Source organism: Tiliqua scincoides, chromosome 3 (assembly GCF_035046505.1).
Source record: "Tiliqua scincoides isolate rTilSci1 chromosome 3, rTilSci1.hap2, whole genome shotgun sequence".
Taxonomy (NCBI): domain Eukaryota; kingdom Metazoa; phylum Chordata; class Lepidosauria; order Squamata; family Scincidae; genus Tiliqua; species Tiliqua scincoides.
The window spans coordinates 157,335,710-157,358,983 of NC_089823.1; the positions used below are offsets into that span (position 1 = coordinate 157,335,710).

At 39.2% G+C, this 23,274-nt stretch overlaps 1 protein-coding gene across 6 annotated transcripts in view; it reads left to right on the forward strand.

Annotated features, from left to right (window-relative positions):
* The window catches only part of PCDH15 (protocadherin related 15), a 455,608-nt gene that overhangs the window by 185,209 nt on the left and 247,125 nt on the right, over nucleotides 1-23,274 (forward strand). For 5 of the 6 annotated variants that reach the window (XM_066618750.1, XM_066618749.1, XM_066618751.1 and 2 more), the window contains exon 9: nucleotides 22,756-22,864. The exons of the other annotated variant lie outside the window; for it this stretch is intronic. In XM_066618750.1, coding sequence (XP_066474847.1) covers nucleotides 22,756-22,864 — 109 coding nt within the window. The remainder of the gene's footprint in view (nucleotides 1-22,755; nucleotides 22,865-23,274) is intronic. 6 annotated transcript variants of the gene reach the window in all.

A 23,274-nucleotide genomic window follows, 5' to 3' on the forward strand; every position in this document is an offset into this window, starting at 1 on the left:
TAGCAAAGTGAAAATTCTGAGACATGTCCCATGGAGAGTGAGAAAGAAGAAAAAAGAATATGAAGAGCTAGCAAAATTTTTAAGAGGAAAGCAAATACCATATAGATGGCTTCTCCCGGAAGGTATATTTTTTCAATTCCAGTCACAGAGATGTAATATAAATTCAACAATGAAAGCAGAAAAGCAGAAAACAATGAAAGCAGAAAAGAAAATGAGTACCATGATGAAAGGTGAGAAGAGAAATTAAGAAAATGAGGAAAGTGTAGAAATGGAGCTGGAAGAAAAGAAATCAGATGATTCAGAGACAACTGAGGAATCAGAGAAGGAAGAAACTAGAGGGGCAAGGAGGCATTCACCGATAGCAACAAGAAGAAGACAAAAAGAGAAGGTGAATAGTAAAAAGAAACATGATGGTTAAGGGAGGATGGAGTATTTACTCTGTCAACATAAATGGCTTAAATTCACCTAAAAAACAAAAGAAAGTCTTCCTTCAATTGCAAAAGTTAAATATGGATATAACTTGTATACAAGAAATGCACATCAAAAATATGAATAAAGCACTGCTTGTGAATAAAAAATTAGGAGAAGTATTTATAGCCTCAGATTTTTTTTAAAAAGGGGTAGCCACATATGTAAAAGAAAGACTGAGACCAAAACTAATACATGCATCACAAGAAGGAAGAATATTGATGGTGGAAGTACAAAAAGAAAATGCAAGAGTCTTAATTGTGAATATTTATGCACCAAATGAAAATCAGCAATAATTTTTTGTAAAGCTATACAAAGACACAAGAATTAGAGAATATGAACAGTGCTGTATTGTTGGAGACTTTAATTCAGTTTTTGATAGACAAATGGATTCTACATCGATGCAAGTAAAAGACAAGAAAAAAAGACCACAAATTCCTAAAGCATTTTTACAATTAGCGGAAGAGATGTATCTGATAGATGTATGGAGAACAAGATATCCAGAAACTAAAGACTATACTTTTTATTCAAACAGACACCAGAAGTGGTCAAGGATTGATGCTCTTTGGATACCACGAGCATGGACTAAAAATCTGGTAGAAGTGGAAATATTGCCAAAGATACTATCAGATCACAACCCAGTAATGAGCAAATTTAAAACTCTTCAAAAGCCATCTCAATGGAGATTGAATATTAATAGTTTAAAAAATGAAAAATTTAAAAAGAATTTGAAAGAAGAAATAGAACATTATTTTAGAGGTAATATTACACCTGGTATACCAATGACCACAGTCTGGGATGCTAGTAAAACTGTTTTTAGAGGATTGGCAATAAGAGAAGGTGCAAGAAAAAGAAAAGAAAGAGAGAAAAGATACGTAGAATTAGAGAAAGAATTGAAACGACAAGAATTATTGGCAAAGCAAAACCCTACAGCACTGGAGATAAAACAGAGAATGAGAGAGGTACAACATAAATTGAACATTTTATTGACAGAAGAACTAGCAAAGAAACTTACTTTTGCTAGACAAAACTTTTTTGAAAATGCCAATAAAACTGGAAAATGGTTGGCTTATAAATTAAAGAGAGAGAAAATGAAATCCTATATAGACACATTAAAGAATGAAGATGGAAAAAAGACTATAAATGTAAAAGATATGATTGATATTGCTAAGAAAATTTATGAAAAATTATATGGAAAAAGGGATCTCAAGCATTATTCAATGGAATTATTTATAAAAAAAATAATGAATTAAAGATGTCACAGCAACAAAAAGAAAGTTTAAATCAACTGATATCAGTGAGATTTCAGAAGCAATCGCTAAACAAAATAAATTGTCGGGTAGCGATCGATAACCAGCTGAATTTTATAAATGTTTTGAAGAAGCATTGATGTTGCCATTTAAAAAATTGATAGAAGAAATACAGCAAAAGGATAAAATTCCTGATACTTGAAGGAAGCAATTATTACAGTTATACATAAAGAAGGGCTTGACCAAGAAGAGATTCAAAATTATAGACCAATTTCATTACTTTATGTGGATTATAAAATTTTTGCAACAATATTAGCTTCAAGATTAATAAGAGTTTTGATAAACATTATTCATCAAGACCAGGGGTGCCCAAACCCCGGCCCTGGGGCCACTTGCGGCCCTCGAGGCCTCTAAATGCAGCCCTCAGGGAGCCCTCAGTCTCCAATGAGCCTCTAGCCCTCTGGAGATTTGTTGGAGCCCACACTGGCCAGATGCAACTGATCTCAGCGTGAGGGCGACTGTTTGACCTCTCACGTGAGCTGTGGGATGAGGGCTCCCTCCACTGCTTGCTGTTTCACGTCTGTGGTGCAGTAGTGGCAGGGAAGGAAAGGCTGGACTTGCTTTATGCTAGGCCTTTTATAGACCTTGAGCTATTGCAAGACCTTCAGTCATTCATATAAGTTCATCTTTAATATATTCATTTATGTAAATATATGTAAATTTATTCAAATTTGAAATTTAAATCAATTCTTTTCCCCCCGGCGCCCAACACAGTGTCAGAGAGCTGATGTGGCCCTCCTGCCAAAAACTTTGGACACCCCTGATCAAGACCAAGCAGGGTTCTTACTAAGAAGACAAATTAGAAATAATATGAGAAAGATATTGAACTTTTTAGAATATTATGAAATGCACCCTGATAAGCTAATGGCGATGCTTTTTATAGATTTTCAAAAAGCATTTGATAATGTGAACTGGGATTTGATGTTTTTACAATTTGAAATGCTTTATCCAGGAACTCTGTTTATTGCTATGATTAAAGCTATATATAAGAATCAAAGTACTAGAATTAGAATAAATGGAGAGCTTTCAGAGGAGATAAAAATTGAAAAAGGAATGAGACAGGGATGTCCACTTTCTCCATTTTTATTTATAGTGATTATGGAAATACTTTTGAATCAAGTGAGAAAGACAGAAGAGATTAAAGGATTAAAAATAAAAGGTGAAGAATTAAAAATCCAGGCATTTGCAGATGACCTTATGGCAATTATAGAAAAACCATTAGAATTTGCCAAAAATTTGTTAGATGTGTTGCAAGAATATACTGAAGTGACAGGACTGAAAATAAATGTCAAGAAAATGAAAATCTTAACAAAGAATATGCAAATAAAGAAAATACAGGAATTAGTGGAATTAACAAATTTCAAAGAAGAAAAAAAATTAAATATTTAGGGATTCAATGAACGAAGAAAACAAGCACATTAGTGAAAAGATAATTATTTGAAATTGATTGAAGAAATAAAAAGAAATTTAACAAAATGGAAAGAATTGCAACTTTCGTTGATGGGAAGAGTTGCTGCAGTGAAAATGAATGCTTAGCTTAAAATAAACTTTCTTTTCCAAACAATCCCTGTAATTTTGAAGCAAGATATATATTTAAAGAAATTAATCAAATTATCTCAGAATTATCTGGCAGGGAAAGAAACCAAGAATTAAAATGCCCTTGCAAGAGGTGAAACTAAGGTGAAACTAAGAGGCAGGGGGCTTCCTGATTGGTTTTTATATTATAAGGCTGCAGCGCTACTGTGGATTATATTAGAAGATCAAAGAATATTTAAACTGGAGGGACATGATCTTGAATGGGGATGGCATGCATTTGTTTGGTATGGAAAAGCAAACGAATATAAGCGATTCAGTAATCATATATTAAGGAAATCTTTATTACGGATCTGGGCTAAAATACAAAGACAGATGTACACCAAAATTCCCCAATGGGTGGCGCCGCTAGAAGCATGTACCCAACCGAATTTATTAGAGACAACAAATATGCTTAGATATGAAAGTTTATTGAAGAAAGATGGGCAATTAAAGACAAAAGAAGAACTGTTAAGACAGCGTGTGGAGATGGATTGGTGGACTTGCTTGCAACTTGGTTCAAAATTTGGGAAAGATAAGCAAGAAGGATTCTATTCAGAATAGACGCCATTTGATAGAATACTCCTAGAAACAAAAGAAAAATATATCAAAAGAATGTATATGTTCCTATTGGATTTTGAGATGCATGAAGAAACAATAAAAAAATGTATGATAAAATGCGCGCAAAATATAGGCCATAATATTACATTAGAACAATGGGAACAGATTTGGAAATATAATATAAAATTTACTAGAGCAACAAATTTTAAAGAAAATGTATATAAAATGTTTTATAGATGGTACACGACACCAGTAAAACTGGTAAAAATGAATCAGAACATATCAAAAAATTGTTGGAAGTATAAATGTGAAGAAGGGATGTTTTATCATATGTGGTGGACATGTAAAAAAGTGCAAGTATACTGGAAAATTGTAAGGAATCTAATACAAGAGATTGTTGGATTTACGATACTGCTGAAACCAGAGTTATTTTTGCTTAATATCAGCTTAGATATTATAGATAAAGAAAATGATGTGTATTTAGTTATTATGATATTAACTGCTGCAAGGATTTTATATGCTTGATACTGGAAAGGTATTAAAATTCCAACGAAAGATGAATTAATAGAGAAAATAATGAATGTGGCGGAAATGGATAGGCTTACAGAGATTTTGGATCAACAGCATAAACCCACACAGGTAGAGCAGTGGAGACCATTTTATGCTTGGATGAAAATGAAGTTGTAGATGTATAAGATAGGGCATTTAGATGAATATATTGTATACATGATATATTATACAGGATATAATATGATAGATAAATGATATTAAGAGGCTAAGCTAGAAGAGGAACAGGATTAGAAGATATGTATTGATTGTTTAGATATATTGATATACGATTGCCTGCACCCTCCAACGGTATGTTTTTGTGTGTGTGTTGTGCATTGAGTTTGTGTTTGTTATGTGTTTGTTTATATTTGTTGTTTGTTTTATTTTGGAAAATAATTAAAAAATTAATTAAAAAAAGAAGTTTGAATTTCAACATGGTCTCAGTGTGTGAGTGAAACAAAGAATGCTGGGATTATTTTCTGGACATGTCTTGGTTTTGTTTTGTTTATTTAAATAACTGTAACTCCATCTGTTGGTACATTAGTTCTTTGATCTGTACTTCATCTTGGTTAGGCCCATGGATCAACCTTAAAATGATCAAGCCTTCCACATTGTTCACCCCTACAGCACTGTTCTTTGTTTTCACATCAGTTAGTCATCCATCTGACAACAAATTCTTGATTCACACCATTCATCAACACATCCTGCAGGCATTATAAAGCTTGCTGTGCAGACTGCAGATCAAATTTATTGAAAATAAGACCAACTACATATAATTACTATCCCACAGGCAGAGATGATATAGAAACCAAGTAAGAAGAAGAAGGAGCATTCACATTATGGGGCAGTCCCCTAAACCTCTAAATATCACTAAAAGATATCCCATAGTCATGATTTTTGACTGCTAGCTAAAATAACAATTTAGCTTTCCAGCTTTCAGAGGTGGGGCTTATAGGTAGAGATGTGAAAGATGGAATCACATAATCAAAAACTTATATATGTGGAAGTCGTTCTGTAGAAAAGCTTCATAGTTTTGCAATCAGTACCATGCTACTTGATAAGAATGATGAAAAGGTGAACTGATATAAATCAAGGTGATTTTCAATTCATCTTGATTTAATAACTGAAAAAAATATTTAAATCATGAGTTTACATGACAAGTTCCTATTGCCATGTTTTTTCCATTTGCACTGCCATTGTCCAATACAATACTGGTTTTTTTTGTTTTTTATAGGTAGGATAAAAAGGTATTTATAATTTGAAAGCTGAGCAAATGATGGAGATCTGGTCCCAGTAAAACATAAAATCATAAAGGGATCATCTAGACTGGCTTGGTGTAGACTGGCTGAAACAGGCTGATCTACTTGAAGCAAGAGCTGGAAGAAGTCAAAGTGAGTCTAGGACTGGTACACCCAACAGCCAGATCCTCCTGTTGTGTTTTTTTTTCCCCTCCCTCCTGTGTAATAAGACCAAATTCTTGCCACAAGCCTTACACACAGAGTGGTCTTGCCATGTCAGCTGCAATACAGCTGATCCCCACAACCAGTCCAGCAAACCTTATGAAACCCAGTCTCAAAGTAGTCTGTGCAACTCATCTCACTAGTGAGAACCTTTATGGTGAAGTTCCTGATCCTGTCTTTGCATCTTCACTTTCTGTGTGTCTTACCTGTCCCTACTTCTTATGGAATATGACTGTTGCCTATCCTGCACCATTCTCCTTTCCTCTAGTCCCATTGGTCTTCAGTGGGAAAATGTAAGATCAGTTTTCTGATGGAACTAAGGGCCTGTTGAGAAAAACCAGAGTCCTTCAGACTCTCCTCACAGCAGCTGCAGTTATGATTATGAAGACAAGGAATTTACAAAACACAATTCAATATGAAGGCACAATTCAAACTTCAGGATAAAGAAAATATTGCCACTAAGAGACCACCTTAAAAATTGAACTTCTGAAGCGATACTTCTTTTAAAAAAATGTCTTGAAGACTGTAGCCAGAACAGCCCTCTAGACTTCTTAAAAGGACTTCTTAATGTTATTCCTCTTTGACAAATCTCATTCTTTCTCCTATCATCTCCTAAAATATTTTTCACATGGTTGGTACTTTGATCTTAGCAATAAAACACAGTAATGCTTTGTGGGGGGAAAATTTTTTTTCTAAAACATCAAGTCTACTGAGACCAAAATAAATCCCTGGAAAATAACTTCTCTCCAATGAAATCTCAGAAGTGACACTAACAATTTCAAGAGTATAAGGTCAAATAAAACTTTTCTGTTTTCCTGACAGGAGTGGTGAGTGAGGTATTTGTTTTCATGATACATCTGGTTGACTGTGCAGTTACAGTTAAGGCCTTCCCTTAACTTTATAGAGAGTATCATCTATATCTTAGATAATATAACAAGAAAAAAAAGCCAACTGTGAGAAACTTCAAAGAAAGCTTCAAAGTAATCTCTGTTCTCTTTGGTTATAGGTCTAGACTACATAGCCCTTCCCTTCTTCTAACGGGTTTCACAGTTCCTTTGTAGTAGCAGTTCAAAACTCTTGTAGTCCTTTCCAATTTATTAAGGCCTCTATAACTCTTCTAAGTTCATCTAAGAGAGGTGAACTTTAATCTTACTATCATTTTGGGGCCTTGGAGACATGACTGTCACCCTACCCAACCCAATCTCAGTGGGAGTAAACAATAAGTTACTTTATTTTCTGTCAAGAAGACTATGTGGAAAGACCAGTCTTGGCTTCCTAAGGTGGGCCCTTTCCTCACCTTTTCCAAATGTGTTGACATTTCACTTCCTGTAATTCTCCCTGTGCTTCCAATACCTTCTGAATTTGCTTTCCTCTGGGTATAACTAACTCCCTGTATTTAGTATCCCTGAAAGTCAGATTAACCATTCCATTCATTAACACAAACCAAATTGGTTGTATTCTAACTAACCAAGAATGCCCTGAGGCCAGTTGTTAGATCTATCCTGAAACAGCTGGAAAAGCACTTGAACACCATTTTGATGAGCACAAGCATTAACAGTCAATTACAAAAGGTCGACTTATTAGGAACAGGGTGCATACTGATATTTGTAATGCAACAACATAAAACCAAAAAATATTTGCCTATCCTTGGTCCTTGGGAAGGACTCAATAGGTGCAAATATACAAAATTCAGTCAAAAACATGACTGCAAAAATAGATGATAATAATGATAAAAGAGCAAAGTGGTACAATATCCTGCTTTCTTTAAAAAAAAAACTTAAGGCACTTTAATTGCTGGAATTAAGTAGATTGGAGCCCTTCAAAGAAGTATTTGTCAAATAATACATTTAAATACAAATTGAGTTGATGTATTCAGGCTTTTTATCTTTAAAAGATACTTTATGGGTGATGAGATATCCACTACAATTTGTTTCAGCCACAAAACAGTGAATTAGAAATGAAATTATAATATGATTCTAATTCTTTATATTTGTTCCTATACGACCACTTAGAAATGATTGTTCTTAGCTTCGCATCTGAGGTCTGTCACTGGGTTGAAAGCAAACTATTTGGCTCATCATTCAAGGATTAAATTTTGATTACAGCTGCTACTACTTTATAAAATTTTGGGGCAAGACTAAGATCATTATACTGTAGATAAATGAAGATTGATTGTCGTTTCAGGCACTTGCTGCAAAATGTATTTTTTAAAATGGCAAACAGCAACTTATTTGTTATGGCTAAGTAGTTAGCTACATGGTTGCCCCTCCCCTCTAAATTGCACATTTAGTACTCAAACCCAGACACAGATATATGATAAACTGGTCATCATTTTCTTGACAGTCTGGAAATGAGTTTCAAAGTTCTACTTTACTGAAACAGTTCCTTGTTTTGTAGGAAGTTTTGTTTTTAGTTACCTTTGCCTTGCGTTTTTAAGAAGGGTTTGATTCTTCACACTAGAAATGCACAAAGCCTTTAGGTTAGTTATATAGACAGAAGTTGAAGGGGTGGGTTCAGAAAATTACAGGGCACTTGCCAGGTAGTAGATATTACAATTTGATGCAAACAGCCATTTCACATTAACAACATTGTAATGGGATGCTTTTCAGCAATCTCAACACAGAAGGGTTTGATAAGTTCCTGATCATGTATTAGTTCAAATTTAAGATTTTATGCACTGTTTCTGTAGGATTTTTTCCCCCTCTCACCCTTTCTTGCTTTTTTTTTTTACCTTTTGATGAATTGTCTGTCTTCCATGTGCACTCTCCTGATAAGTGTGTTTTTAAGTAAATGTCACTGAAAACAACTGAAGCGAAGGTTAAAAATTATGATGTGAATTTACAGATAATTAATTTTTATATGCGTGGGGCTGCACGAAGAATGACAAGGCTAATTAAAAGAAATTGGCACAAAATTTAATATGGAAATACACGAAGCTTGGGGGTGGGGGAGAGTTGCATTCTTCTATTAGCAGATGGGTAAGCATTTCTATTACCTGAAAAGTTTACCAGCTGTGGAAGAGGCTGTTCTATGACTATGCTTCACATGTGGCTCAAATTTTAGAACAGGCTGAATTTACAATAAAATGGCTAGATCACACAATGAAGTGTAACTTAAGTGTTTCTTTTAACATTTAAAATGTAATGAAGATTAAATCGCCTGAGATCCACTTCCCCTTTCAAAATCAAAGTTATCTCAACTATTTAAAAAGCCAGCTTCTGCCTTAAAAACATGGAAAATATTTCCTTGCTTCTTTCTCCCTCCTTAATGTATGCATATACAAATAAACTGATAAAAGTAAAAGCATGGACCTGATAGAACCAACAGTATTTCAGTATTTTGGAGTCCCTTGGATTTCAGTGGGACAGATTTAAGCAAGTCCTTTCCAGTTGAAACCAATCTTCCAAATGCTTCACTTTGGCTAGATTGTACCACTGGCTCCTCCAGTACTCACCCCTCACAAGGAAACGGTTTGACATGACAGGAGAAATGAGGAAAGACAAGCAATATGGGCAGCCTTCATAGTCTGGAAATATTTCCATATAAAGCAGTTTTTGAACAGCCACTGTTTAGCACTTACATAAGAATGTTGGGCAGGGAAAAGAATGTGAAAAGTGCTTTGCTCAGTGGTGGAGCACATCATTGCTGAGCAGTGTAGAAGGCTGCAGTTATGATCTTCAGCATCTCCAAATAGGACTGGAAAGACCTTTGTCTGAAGCTCTGGAGAGCCATTGTCAGTCTGTAGACAGCCTTGAGATAGATGAACCAATGATCTGACTTGGTAGAAGGCAGTTATCATATGTTAAATGGTTATCATAGGTAAAATGTTAAAGATTTTATACATATATGCTGTAAACATAGGGACAGGATGAATGGAAAGAAATTCTGACTGACATAAATCAATAAAAATTACTTATAAAATAGAATAAAAAATTAGTAATCATTTCTAGCAGAGTTTCTTTAGCTAGGACACCAATTCTAAAACAAACCTGTAATTCATGTTTTTAGCCTAAAAACAAAGCATTTGTGAGCCATCTTGTGCTATCTTTGACTGGAAAGGCAGCCTATTCTAGATTTTAATGTATTGAAATACAATTTAACAATCCTCTGAAATGAACAAGTGATACAAAGATAGCTATTTAAATTCCCACTGTACTCTTCATCTTCCTCATTTTTTTCCTTTCTTCTCTTCTCCCTGTTCCTTCTTTTTGTCTTGCCACTCTTGATGTCATTGAAGGCCCTGTTCTTATGTTTACAGTGAATCTTCATGAATTTGCAAGTGAACCAACTCTCTGTATTTTGGCTTGCAACATGTCTGTGGCATCAGAGGTCAGTGTCACAGCTCTTCAGTGTTGATTGGTTCCACTGTTCTGACAGCATAGAGAGCCTCGCAAACATTGTACAGGGGTGTGTATCCATGCTCTCAGTTATCCATGAATGCTGGAGCTCCCACCCCTCTGTGCTCCCTCCAGGGGCTTCCCCTCAGTGACTTCCCCTGGCCCTCATAATTCCTTTTAATTGCATAAAAATGTCACTTCCAATTTTACAGAAAAACTGGAAGGGACTTTTTTTTTTTTTTGCCTAAATGGCCATTATAAGCCCCACAGAGGCTGTGGGCAGAGGCTTCTGCGGGGCTCATAAGAGCATCCGGGGATGAGACGAGCACAGCTCCCCTTACCACTGGAGGGCAGGAGGGCATTCCCCAATATCAGTGTTTTCAGCTATCCATGGTTCTGGAACGGAACCCCTGTAGTTACAGGGGCATGCCTGCATAGCACAATTCTGTGTGTGTTACTCAGAAGTAAGTCCCCCAGAAAAGAGTGCATAGGATTGCGACTATAGTCAGACTGCTGAATGCTTAAGGGCAATGGGTGAATTGTCTGGTTCTGGATTCTGAGGTTCCACAGCAAATTGGGGCTAAATTAACAGTGCTGGATGTAGTAAGCGGTTCCAAATAATGATGCTTTAAGGGTGCAGTTTGGTTCAACAGTTTGGAAGCTAGCTTTTGAGATTCCCACTGGGTATGTACTTTCAACCTGATTTATGCAGCCAATAGCCAACCTCTAAATAAAAGAGGTTTCTTAAAACTGAAATTATTTAGATGTTGAATTCTGTGGCCATTACCATGTACTTTATCCTATTCTGTGGAACAGATCCAGTCCCGCCTATAGTGTTAAATGCATGGGACAAATCACACATTGATATGTGTTAAAAATGACATGGCTTGAATTTTTTAAAATGACTTTGGTGGGGCAACTGGACTTGTGAATGCCTTGATGCAATTTCAGTTTGCAATGTCCCATGTCAAGTAGGTTGATCAGGATGTGGCAAGCAGCTGTTTGGACAGTGACATGTTTTGAGGCCTTCAGCTGGCCAAAAAATAAATGATGGTGAGAACAGTCCCATCTTTCTCCCACATACTGCTGCCTATTGATCTTGAAATCATGGCTCTCTAACGCATGTTGAACACAAGTAGGATCTAATACCCCTGGTATTGATCGTTTCCCTGTAGGTAGAGATGATGCCTACTGTAATTGAATTGCTTTCCTGAATATTTTCTGTGGCAGATCAGGCATAGAAAGTATGTTTCACAAACTCAAACAAATCACAAACCAGGAAGGAAATTAATATGTTTAATTATTTTTGATGTAATGATGTGTACTCCTATATTTTCATCCTTAAATGTTATTTACAGCTATTTAGAGGTTTCAAAGTGATGACATTTAGATAAGATACTTTCACAACGTTGCCTTATCAGTTTGTTTCACTTTGAGAAGATTTTTTTCTCTTTGTCACAGTGCCACTTCTCATGGAGATAATTACATTTTCAATTGCTGAGCTATCCTATTAGGCTACAGACTGATTGTTCATTAAAGGTTGTGAAGAGATGCCTCCTTGCTGTATTATTGTCACAACATTTAGAGCCTGGAATATGTTAGAGCTACAATCAATCTTCCATGAATCCATCCAATTTAGGCTTTGCCTACAATAAGTGCTGAACGCAAATCCACCAAAGGAAATGATCCTTCTGGGGTGATAAAAAATTAACCACACTAGAGGGGGGTAAGCATGAATATGAATTTCCATTCCATTACTGGTAGACGTGGATGAATTAGCAGAGCTAAACATGTTTAACTATATCCTTCCTGCCAACAGATCTTATGTCTGCTCCAATTTTATATGACAGAACAAAATTACATATGTGTCTTATATAGTCTCTTGGGTGGTGAAGTTACCTCTACTGGTGTCATAGACTTTCTAGGCACCAGGTTAAGTCAGGGTTGTGGATTCAGAATCACTTTGGACCCAATCCTATCAGACTGTTGCACCATCAGAACTTGCTTTCTGATGACACTGAACAAAATGCAGTGCACTGGCATGTGCAGGGCAGGAGGTCTGGTCTAGAGGGTAGAGCCTCCGTCTGCCTGAAGATAACATCCACAAGGTCGCCAGTTTGAGGCCACCGGCACCGTGCGACCTTGGAGCAGCTGACAAGCTGAAGCCGAGCAATTCCATCTGCTCTGAGCGTGGGAGGATGGAGGCCAGAATGTGAAGCCAGATCGGAATGAAACACCTTGAATGTAGTCGTTCTTGAAAGAAAGAACCTTCTTTGAAATGGTAAAAATCCCTATTTAATAGGGATTTAATAAAGCCTGCCTATGTAAACCGCCTTGAATAAAGTCTTGAATAAAGACCAAGAAAGGCGGTATATAAATACCTGTTGTTATTGTTGTTATTATTATTATGTGCAACCGAACTGCTGCTGGAAAGAGCAAGCAGCAGTAGTCATGGAACAGGACTCCCCAGTGCTGTTCCATGGATTCCCACTTCCAGGATACCCCCAGTGCTGATAAGTTCACACTGACAGTTGGCAGTGGGCAGAACATGAGTGGAATTGGGCAGGCAGGGGGAAGAATGGGGCTAGGGGGGCAGGTCCTAGGAGAGGGGGTAAAGGGGGTAATTTGTACCCGGGCCCAGAGTCTGAAAGGGGGCCTGGAAGCTAGAGGAGGGAGCCCGGAGCCATACAGTCTCCTGAGAGCTCAGCAGATTGCTGCACGGGAGACAGGATGCTGACGTTAGTTCCGACCAACTGGACTCCAAGTCCCACAAGGCAAAGAGGCAGCATCACCTACAGGGCTTGGGCACTAGTACACGAGGCAGACCTGTGCTCTGAGCTGTAAGAGAGGGGTTGAGATCTGTTCTTGTGGCCTGCTGGCATCCTAAATATTCCCTCAACTTTTTCAACGTCTGAAAAAAAATTTGTGGCTTTTCTTCAGTCTGGTCTGTCTCTAAAATGTATTATTCTCATAAATCAGGAGCCCAGAGAAGAAAAGACAAAAAAAGAACGAGATGAAACTCATAGAAGGGGTCAACAAACACTATTTCAGTTTGGGTTAGGTGCAGCTTCACATGCACAGAGTTCTCCATTGAGCTCACCTGTAGAATTGGAACAAGAAGAAGATGTTGAAAGCCTTAACCCCAAACAAGCAGCAATTGATTTGGGTGCTTCTGCACAGAGTTTTGATAAAGAGGCAGATGCAAAAATGAAAATGAGAAACAGAAAGAAGTAGACATACAGATGCATGTGAAAGTGAATTTGGAAGGAGAGAGGAGTGATCGTAATGTAGGCCTTGACATTGGATATATCACAACTGAGTTTCCACCTCAAAAGGAAATAGAAAAGTATGTTATGAATGGAACATTTACCATCTGTGCATAAAGCAAATCTTGGAACTGCACAATTAAAACCATTAGATCTGTTGAACTTGTGAACAGAGTACAGACTAGGTGACCTGTTTCTAAATGTTTTTATTAGTTTAAGAATATTGTTAACAATTCGAGCAACAGTAGCTTCTGCAGTGCGGTCATTTAGCAAACTAAAGCTAATTAAGAATTATTTAAGATCTACAATGTCTCAGGGACGTCTTGTGGATTTGGCCAGGCTAAATATTGAATCAAGCGTTGCCAGAACAATTAATTTCCATGTTGTGATTCAAAACTTTTCACAGAAAAAGGCCAGGAAAGCTCTTTTTGCAAAGTAAATACTAAAGCTACAATTTTATACACACGTTCCTGGGAGTAAGCCTTATTGAACACAATGAGGCTTACTTACGAGTAGACATGAATAGGATTGCACTGTAAGTTTCTTAATAATAGTTATGTCTTCTGATGATCATATCTGCATATTAATATAAAATGATGTTTCAATGTGAATTCTTTCTCCTTATATGTATTGTTTTTTCTCATCAGCATTATAGCGTAAACAAATATGTTCAAATCAAATGTGCTTTGTTATCTTTTATTTATTTGTATTTATTATATTCATCGACCTCCGTCACTGCCCTCCTCCCTCGTTGACCCCTCCCCATTTGAGAAGGGGCCCAAAAGAAACTTTGTACCCCCTGCCAAAATTCCTCTCAGAGGCCCTGCTAGGGGGCTGGGATGGAGGAGTGTGTGTTTCAATGTCTGGAAGGGCGAAGTTATTGATCTCCATCTTATCCACATTCCCAGCCTTCATCCACCTCCCCAATTCCACTCAAAGTTGTGTCAGCTCTATGGGGCAGGTTTGATGTGGTGCAAGTCTGAGAAGACCTATTGGGGAAGCAGAGTGTTACCGTGGGGTGGCCTCTAGGACTACTCCCTATAGGAAACAGCACACACTCTTTTGATGCAACTGCATCCGCACAGGGAATTTAGGGCGCAATCCTAGAATGCACTTCGGCCAGCACAGGAGGGTCGCAAACGTGCCATAAAGCTCGTTTGCACCTCCTCAGGAAGAAGCCAGGCCGGCACTCAAAGAAGCACTGGCCTGCGGTGGCCGACGCAAACCTCCGGGCTGGCTTCCTCCTTGGAAGGGAGGGCTGGGCTGAAGCAACAAAGAAAGGGAGGTGGGGGGAGGTGGGAAGGAGGCGTTCCTGGGTGGAGGGAGGGCCGTGGTGGGCAGCCCCAGGGGTGAGCGGGCAGGGAATGGGTGGTGGGACTGGAATCTGGCAGTTATGCCAGATTCCAACCCCCTTTCCTGGGGAGAACGAAGCTGCTTCAAGCCGCTCCACTCTCCTTGGACTTGCGCCACCTCAAGAGGTGGCACAAGTCCAAGGAGACCCATTGGGCCAGCAGCCCTTACCCGGAGGTAAGGGGAAATGTTTTCCCTTACCTCTGGCTGAGCTGCTTATGGCCACTATCCTGTGCTGGATACAGCACAAGCCTCCTGGCTTGCCTGTTCCAGCGCTGGACAGGATTGTGGCCTTAGTTAGGAATGGGCTGTAAATCATTTAAGCAGGAGTAGAAAATAGAACACACAGTAACGACTGATTCTAGGTTTCAGCAGACCCTCTACAAAATGACTTCCATAAGCCCACTCCTGCCAAGCCCAGAAGTGTTACGGGCAGGGGTTACCTTGGGGAATGAGGTGAGAGAGAGGGTGATAATGAGGCAACTATCTCAGTCAAGAGTCACTTCATGGCCATGGTATAAAGTATGTGGTCAAGAGGTGGTTTTGAGTTTGGCATTGGACTCTTCTGAGGGTGTGGACCTTTGGGAGCTGCTACCTAATGCCAACCCTGGACACTAGCGCCGCCAGCTGTATAGCAAGCAAGAGATACTTTTTTGTTAACCAGACAAAGGCAGGTGACTAATCTTATACCAGAGGCTTTGTTCTGCTCACAAGTCACAGAGGCAGATGTTGCAGACATTGTGGGACAGAGTTCACAGTAGCTCAGCCCTAAGAGATCTTAAGTGGTAAATTTTCTCCCTGAAATCTGGCTAAATTCAATACAGTGACACATGTAGTAGTATGTAGAATCATGGTGTGGAACATGGATCAAAGGCCTAACATTGGGATGAGGGAGAGACTGTAGAGTACATACAGCTTCAAGGTTGCAATCTTTTTTATCCACTTCATGGATTTTTTCTGTAGAGTGAATTATTTTGCATCTGTCAGTCTTCCCTCATCTGTTTTAATCTATAGCAGTTTAATCTATAGCAGTTTAATCTCTCAAACTGTGGGTTGGGATCCACTAAGTGGGTTGCAAGCTGATTTCAGGTGGGTCCCCATTCATTTCAAAATATTATTCTTAGTATATTAGACTTGATGCTACAATGGTATGCAACTGCATTTGGGGAAATGTTACAGATCTGTAATTTTTAACAGGCTACTATGCATATGCTTTTAACAATGATGGTAAATAGGACTTACTCCTGGGTAATTGTGGATAGGCTTTCAGCCTAGGATTGTTACAAATTTTCCTGCTTGTTGATGTCTCTTCGTCATGACATCACTTCCAGTGGGTCCTGACAGATTCTCATTCTAAAAAGTGGGTGCTAAAAGTTTGCTAAAAGTTTGAGAACCATCTGTAGAAAAGCTCATGTATGACACAGCAGTAAGGACTATGCAAGGTCTTTAAGAAGGAAAGGATAACCAAGGCCCCAAGTCAGGGCCACACTACGGCCAGAAGCTACTGCACTACAAGAGCTAGGTCAGAGTTTTCAGACAACTGAGATGGAGCTGTATAGGCTGTGCTTCCTTGTCCTTCACAGGCTTTATTACTTCTCTTTTAGCTGCTCAATATGAAGTGGGAGGGTGAGGGAAAAGCTTCTTTTTCCTCATTTATTTATATGGTATGTAGGCATTTGAGGTTCTGATCATTTGCATCAATAATTAAAGTAAATCAGGTTCTTATAGCCCACTTTATAATGTCAATGGTATTTCATTAGGTGGATGCTGAACACAGACTGTGTCTGCTTGTCTGCATTATTTATTGTTCGCTGCAGAATTAAGAGACTGTCAGTTAAAATGACAAGGGCAGTGCTGGATATAGAAGTTTCTTTAGAATTCATAATCGCTACAGTCACAGGCTTGCTCCTCAGTATTAAGTGTTGAAGGAAACTTTCATGCACTCTTCAAAGTGTCTACAAGATTACATAACCACTTGGCAGCTCGATCCTCATGTACTTAACCACTCTAATAATGTTCCTTCTCTCTTAACCATAATAATGGATTTTGAGACACAGGTCAAAAGAATGGCAAGTTTGCAAGCAGAAGGAAGCAGTGTGTAACAGCAGTTCATTATTCCCTTTGTAGTAGACCAGCAGGTGGTTGTTTATTGGTGCAAAATCCTCTAATGTTAATTATGAGACCTGTGTTATGTTCAGTAGGTAAGACATTTTTAATTAAACCATTTGGACCTGATCCAGCTAAAGTTAAGCACTTTTACATGCCATTAGGAGAATTAAGCACTAGCTTCAATCTCCCCTATCACAATTAATGGAAATAGAAAGTATTTTAACTTTGTCTGCATTGTGGTTTTTCTGTTTGCAGATTTGTATACACGCTTATTGACTCTTAGAATGTTCATTAATGGGGGAAAAAAGCTGCATAGGTTTTATTATGACAAAGTGCCAGTTCAGACATTAAATTAAATTAGACTACCATTTTTCACTTCTACAATTCTCTATGGTGTCTACAGTTACACAGATTCATGGACAATTCACAGTTCTTGCCAGCAGCAAACTCCTTCTGCTTCAAAGACCAAGCAAGTGCTGCAGGTGAAATATGCATGAATTATTACCTGCAGATTATAATGAATGGAGCCTTCAAATCAACTGCCCATTTATGTTTAATTTTCTCCTAAATTATCTAGCCCAAAGTCAAAAATCCCAATGCATTTCACAGGCTTTTGACAACATATTATAGACACATTTCCTAAAGCTTTGTGAGATATACTAAGCACAATCAAACATGTTCTTTAGTCTAATACTGATGGAATTTCATACTTTCATTAAGTGGCAGACACTGGAGGACACATCATTTATTAAAGTTGTACCTGGTCTGGCATAGAAAGCTAAAATGACTTTTGTTTGCCAAATGGTTCTGGTACTATGAATGATGGATTTTTTTTTTTTAAATTAAATAATAAGCATTTGTTAATATTGTTAAAGAAACACATGTGGACAGATTTTAAATAGTTCACCGCTTTTTCTCATTTGTTCACTCAACCATAATAATGGACATGCACATTGTCCATGCTGATTATGCAGTCTGAAGCATAGCACTACGGGCGCAGCTCAATATGATGTGAAACTCCTGCTGTCAGTTAATAGGTTTTAGACCCACTGTAGATATTCAGCAGTCAGTCAGAACACCATCAGCTACTTGTATTAAAGTAAATGTGGCCTTTACCTACTATTCACTAACCTCCTGACCTTTTAAATGCATATTCGGTGCTTCCAATATTGGGATATATGCAAAAAACAATAGAATTTCCTGAATGGGTGGAAGGAATGGAAGAATATACTCCATCCACAGAAGTTGTCATTTTGGCTCTTTTTTGGATACAATGTTTTAATCCACATAACTCATTTGCATGATTTCACTGGAACCTGTTGAGCACAGAAAGGAGAAGTCATGGTTTTACTGGGTGAGTGCCAAACGCAGTAAAAGTGCACTTTTTCAACTAAATTGCAAGCCATGAAAAGCAAAGACTCTTAATATTATTTCAAATGTTGTGAGGGTTCTGCTTCAGGGATTTTATTCAATTGCTAAATATCACCATTAAAAATGCATTAAGATTCTTATTTGTTCTGAGGATGATAAAAAATTCCCATTCCCCATAAAATTTCCATTCCTGAAATTCCTGTAGCACGTTCCCCTCCATTTTAAAAGGCTAAAGTATTCATTTAAGACATATTGTTGGCATCCTTCAGTCTCGGAAGACTATGGTATCGCGCTCTGAATGGTGGTTCTGGAACAGAGTGTCCTCTCCAGTGCGCGAAGCCTGGGTAAAGTAGATATGGAGGATAGACTGTTACCCATGCAGCAAATCCCCTCTCTCTACATTGCTGAAATGGTCCAATGGAAAGGCAGAGGCCAATACAGTTGGTTGCAGTGGCGTCATAGGAGTTACCAGAACGAGACTGTGTTCAGCCATGAACCGCCTCAGGGACTCCGGCTCCAGATTTTGCCTCGAGGTTGACTCCTGAAGCCTCTTCCATAACTGGATGTAGCCACAAGGCAGTGGAGGTTTGGAATCAGAGTTTTCCTTCTCTCAGATGAGCTGCCTTCCCAGGCTGACAAGTCCCATCTACCCGGTGGCTGTTTAGTCACCTCTTACAACAAGTAAGCCAGACTGAGGGCCTGTTCTTATCCCCAGTCCCCAGAGGAATCATTTAAGACAATGCAGTCAGAAAGTGGTGGAAGATGCAGGAAATAGTTCGTCATAGAACTGAGTATGTTGTGCTGATCACTGAGAACCAAAAAATACAATCTTATGCATGTCTGCTCAGATTTCTGAGTTCAGTTGGACTTACAGCCCAGTCCTACCTAACTTTCCATGCAGGAATGCAGCAACATCAGTCCCTATCCACTGAATCAAACAGGGAAGTTTTGACCTCAGGAGGCCTCAGAATAAGGGAATTCTCAGAATAAGGGAATTACCTAGGGTAAGCCTCTGTTGACCTGGTTGATCAACTTGGACTTGCACGAGTAATATCGCTAGCGCAAGTCTGTGTTAACCTGTGAAGGTGGGTCAGGTCCAGGAAGTAGGTTAGGATTCAGTGGGAACTGCTGCCTCTGGACCCTTCCCCTTCCTGGGTCCTATCCACCCTCCTCCCCACCCCATCTTCTCTCTGTTCTGCCCACTCCATACCACCCTCTGACCTCCCCCCCGACGTGGCCTTACCTGTGGTGGCAGACATCCCCAGACCATCAGCATGCAGATCTGCTCACCACTTGTGGCGGCAGCCAGGCTGCGCTCTTCATAATTGTCACATTTGCTACTGCCAGAAAGTGAATTGTGCCACTAAAAAGCACATTTCAGTGTCATAACCACTGAATAGGATCAGGCTAGTACTCTCCGGTAAGAATGTATAGGATTGCAGTCAAAGGCCACTCGGATATCGCACATAAGCATGGCTTTGCTTGGAGCACTGGAGTTCCTGGAGGGGGACAGAATGCTATGTTTTTCAGGCACCTGTGATAATACAGTCCCCCCCCCCCTTGTCTTCAGAGCCTGTCGCAGCTGCGAAAGCAAAGTAGAGGCTTCTCTGCTTTGCTTTTGCAGCCAGGACTGGCTCTGAAGGCCAGGGAGGGGCTGCTTTACACCAGCATTCAGGCACCTTTTGCCTCCCCCCTTCAGGAGTGCCAGTGGCTTGGAGAATTAGCAAGCAGGATCTCAGGCTAGCCACCCCCCTTTTCCTCCTGTATGGCAATTAGAAACCTACCATCCTAATTTTGTAATATATCATAGTTTGCTGTTTCACCAGTATTTGGCAAACTATGTTTTGTGCAAACCATAGTTTCTTTTGCCCGAAGCAGGAAGTGTGGCAAACAGTGGTTTGCCTATGAACCAGGATTAGAAACTTCTCATCAGCCCAGAGGAAAGGAGAAGAGGAAGTGCACACCTTCCTGCTTATTGTTACAACAGGACATCTGCTAAATTATAGCATATGTATTCCAGGGTGGCACCTCTGAATAAATTCTTCACAGTTTATCTTCCTGTCATATAAAGTGATAAACCTGCAGTGCTTAAGTCAGGACAAACCTTCTGTTTAAAGTTTCCCAGATGCCATCATGTGAAATTCTTGATTCCTTTTGCAGTTTCTTTGGCTAACACCAGAGTATATTATTGGGGGGAAAAATGGTTTGATTTTACTCTTCCTTAATAGAATTCCTTCTTGTGTGTACTGCTGCATTTTCACAGTAACCTCTATACATTACAACACAGAGACTACAGTTAAAATAACTTCAGATTGATGGCCTGTAGAGTTAGTGTGTCCTATGGTAGACTACTGTAGTCTGGTGAACTACAAAGAGAACAGAATAAAAATAAATCATTGCATATGTTAAAAAAGAAAAGAAAGAAAGCCCATCAGCCCATACAAGGACCATTCTCATGGCTGATTGAAGACCTGTCTTTTCCAGAGATGGTATTTTATTTATTTATTTATACAGGTATTTATATACCATCTTTCTTTGGTCATCAGATTTCTCCTCGGACTTTTAATCCAAGGCGGTTTACATAGGCAGGCTGTTCTAAACCCCCGTAGGGATTTTTACAATTGAATAGTTCTAGTCTTTCATAGAACTCCTCATTCCAGCTGGATTCCTTCCCAGTCTGGCCTCTCTCTGGCCCTTCGCCTCCCACACTCCACTTAACGGCAACTCCTCTCTGCCACCGAGGGTCAGCTCATCAGTATATCAGCTCATCAGTATATCGTCAGTTCTCGGGTACTTCCAGTTGTTTTGAACTGGCAGCCTCAGATCTTCAGGCATACAAGGCGGCAGCTCTACCAACTGAGCCAGACCTCCTGCCCTCCTATATGGTAGTATAAGGAACATTGCTGACTACTTGTGGTCAATGACATAGATGATAAAAAATGTACCTGCCAATAAAATGTGTTCTTTTGTCTCTACTGCGCAGTCATTCAGTGCACAATGGAACTGATTTTTTTGTACACATTGGTTGAAAACTGGTTCAGCTCTCAATATTTCAAGTCTAATATGAGAGGCTCTTAAAAATGGAGGGCAGTGATAAATGGAATGACAGGACTATGGGTTGGCAAGTGAGACATCTGGTTGCTCTGCAGTGAGGAAGTTTCTCAATGTGAAGTCTCTTCCTGGCTAATAAAGCCATCATTTCTGACTGCTGGTACTGTTTTTCCTCTTCTTTTGTTCCTGTTCAATCTCAAGTGAGGAAACAGCCAAAGCTTCTGCCCTCAGGTGGCTACTGTTGTGCCCAGTACTGAGAAATGTGGACTACAATGCAGGGTGTTGACTCACATTCAAGCAATATGAAGCTTTGCAACCAGCTATGTTGCCCTTCCAGGATGTATTAGTCATCGTTGTGAAGCATGTTGTCCTGCTTGTATGAAACCATTTCTGTCCTGTTTGCTCCAGGGAGGAGTTCTGTGAAGGGATCTCAGTTTTTGGCAGTTCCTGAGTTGTTCAGCTCATGAGTTGTCTGTCTTTTGACCTCCTCTTGTGGTGCTTTGTGCATTGGCTTGATTAAAGGGAAAGGGAATGACTGTGGTTACCCTGCAAAGCTCTTGTGGGTCTGCTTAAGAAGCCAGTACAAATGGCTGGACGATCCACACCTGTGCCAGTGGCTCCCAGAAACCCCACCACAGTAGGTAAGGTGACAGCAGGAGTGGTTCAGGAGAGGATCAGGGCAGGGAGTGGGCTGAACTAGGGGCAGTTCAGGGTAGGAGGAGGATGGTCTTGGTGGCATATGCCGAGATTCTATCCCCCTTTTCCCAGCCCAATGCTAAATAGCTGGCGTAGGTCTGAGGAGCCCCACTGGAGATCAGGCAACCTACAAGGAGCAATCTTCCCAGCTGTCTGGTCACCCCACCACCACCATAGCATGACTCCATCAGCAACTCTGCATACTATGGCTGACAAGGGATAGGACTGGGCCATTAGAAAAGGTCTCTCACAGCACAAGCCGTTGCCTTTCTATTCAGAATTAAGTACTGTTGTGTTTAATGGAACTTACTTCCTGGAAAGTGTGTATAGGATTTCAGCCTTAACTAATTTAAGATATGATTTCAAAGGTTTACTGGAAATTACAAATGTAGATAACTTGCACCGTGCATAATCATGTTCAGTTGTTAACTAATATCAACATTTTAGTAGATCTGGATTGTTCCAGAAGTGTGGGTTAAAAAAAATTAGTTCCCATACTCAATATTGCAAAATTATACTTTTATGCAATTTTATTCCTTGTGGCCACATACAGGATATTATTTCCTAGGTGATCAATATACAGCAACATGATTTAATAGTAACTAGAATCCACTTTGTATGTTTTCCATTGTAACCTGTCTGACTTTTATTCCAGGCACGTGTAAACCCAATCAATGTCACACCACCAATACAAGCTATAGATCAGGACCGAAACATCCAGCCTGCTTCTGATCGGCCAGGGATCCTCTATTCCATCCTAGTGGGTTGGTATTTGATAATCTCACTATCTTTCACAATCAAACACTGTATTAGCAGCAGGCAGGCAAAGATTAAGTGAGAAAATAGAAACCTAATAACCAATTCATGCTGAGCCTAGCATGATAGCTGGTATTGTTCCAGAAAACATTTTTATTGTGCTGTTTCTTATTGTGATTGTTTATTCCGAATTGGATTGCTCTTGTCTGAAGATTTAGCATTCTTTCAGAGTTGTCTTTCTCAAATAATGAAGGAAGAGCATAAGAATAATCTAAGGAAATGCTTTTTCATGAACATAGAATTTGCTGTTATGCTGTGTTGGATTCATGCGCATACACACTAACAATAGGCATAATTTAAAAAGCAAAGGCTTGAACAATACATTGGTTTATGGATGGATGTAGAACAGGGGTCTCCC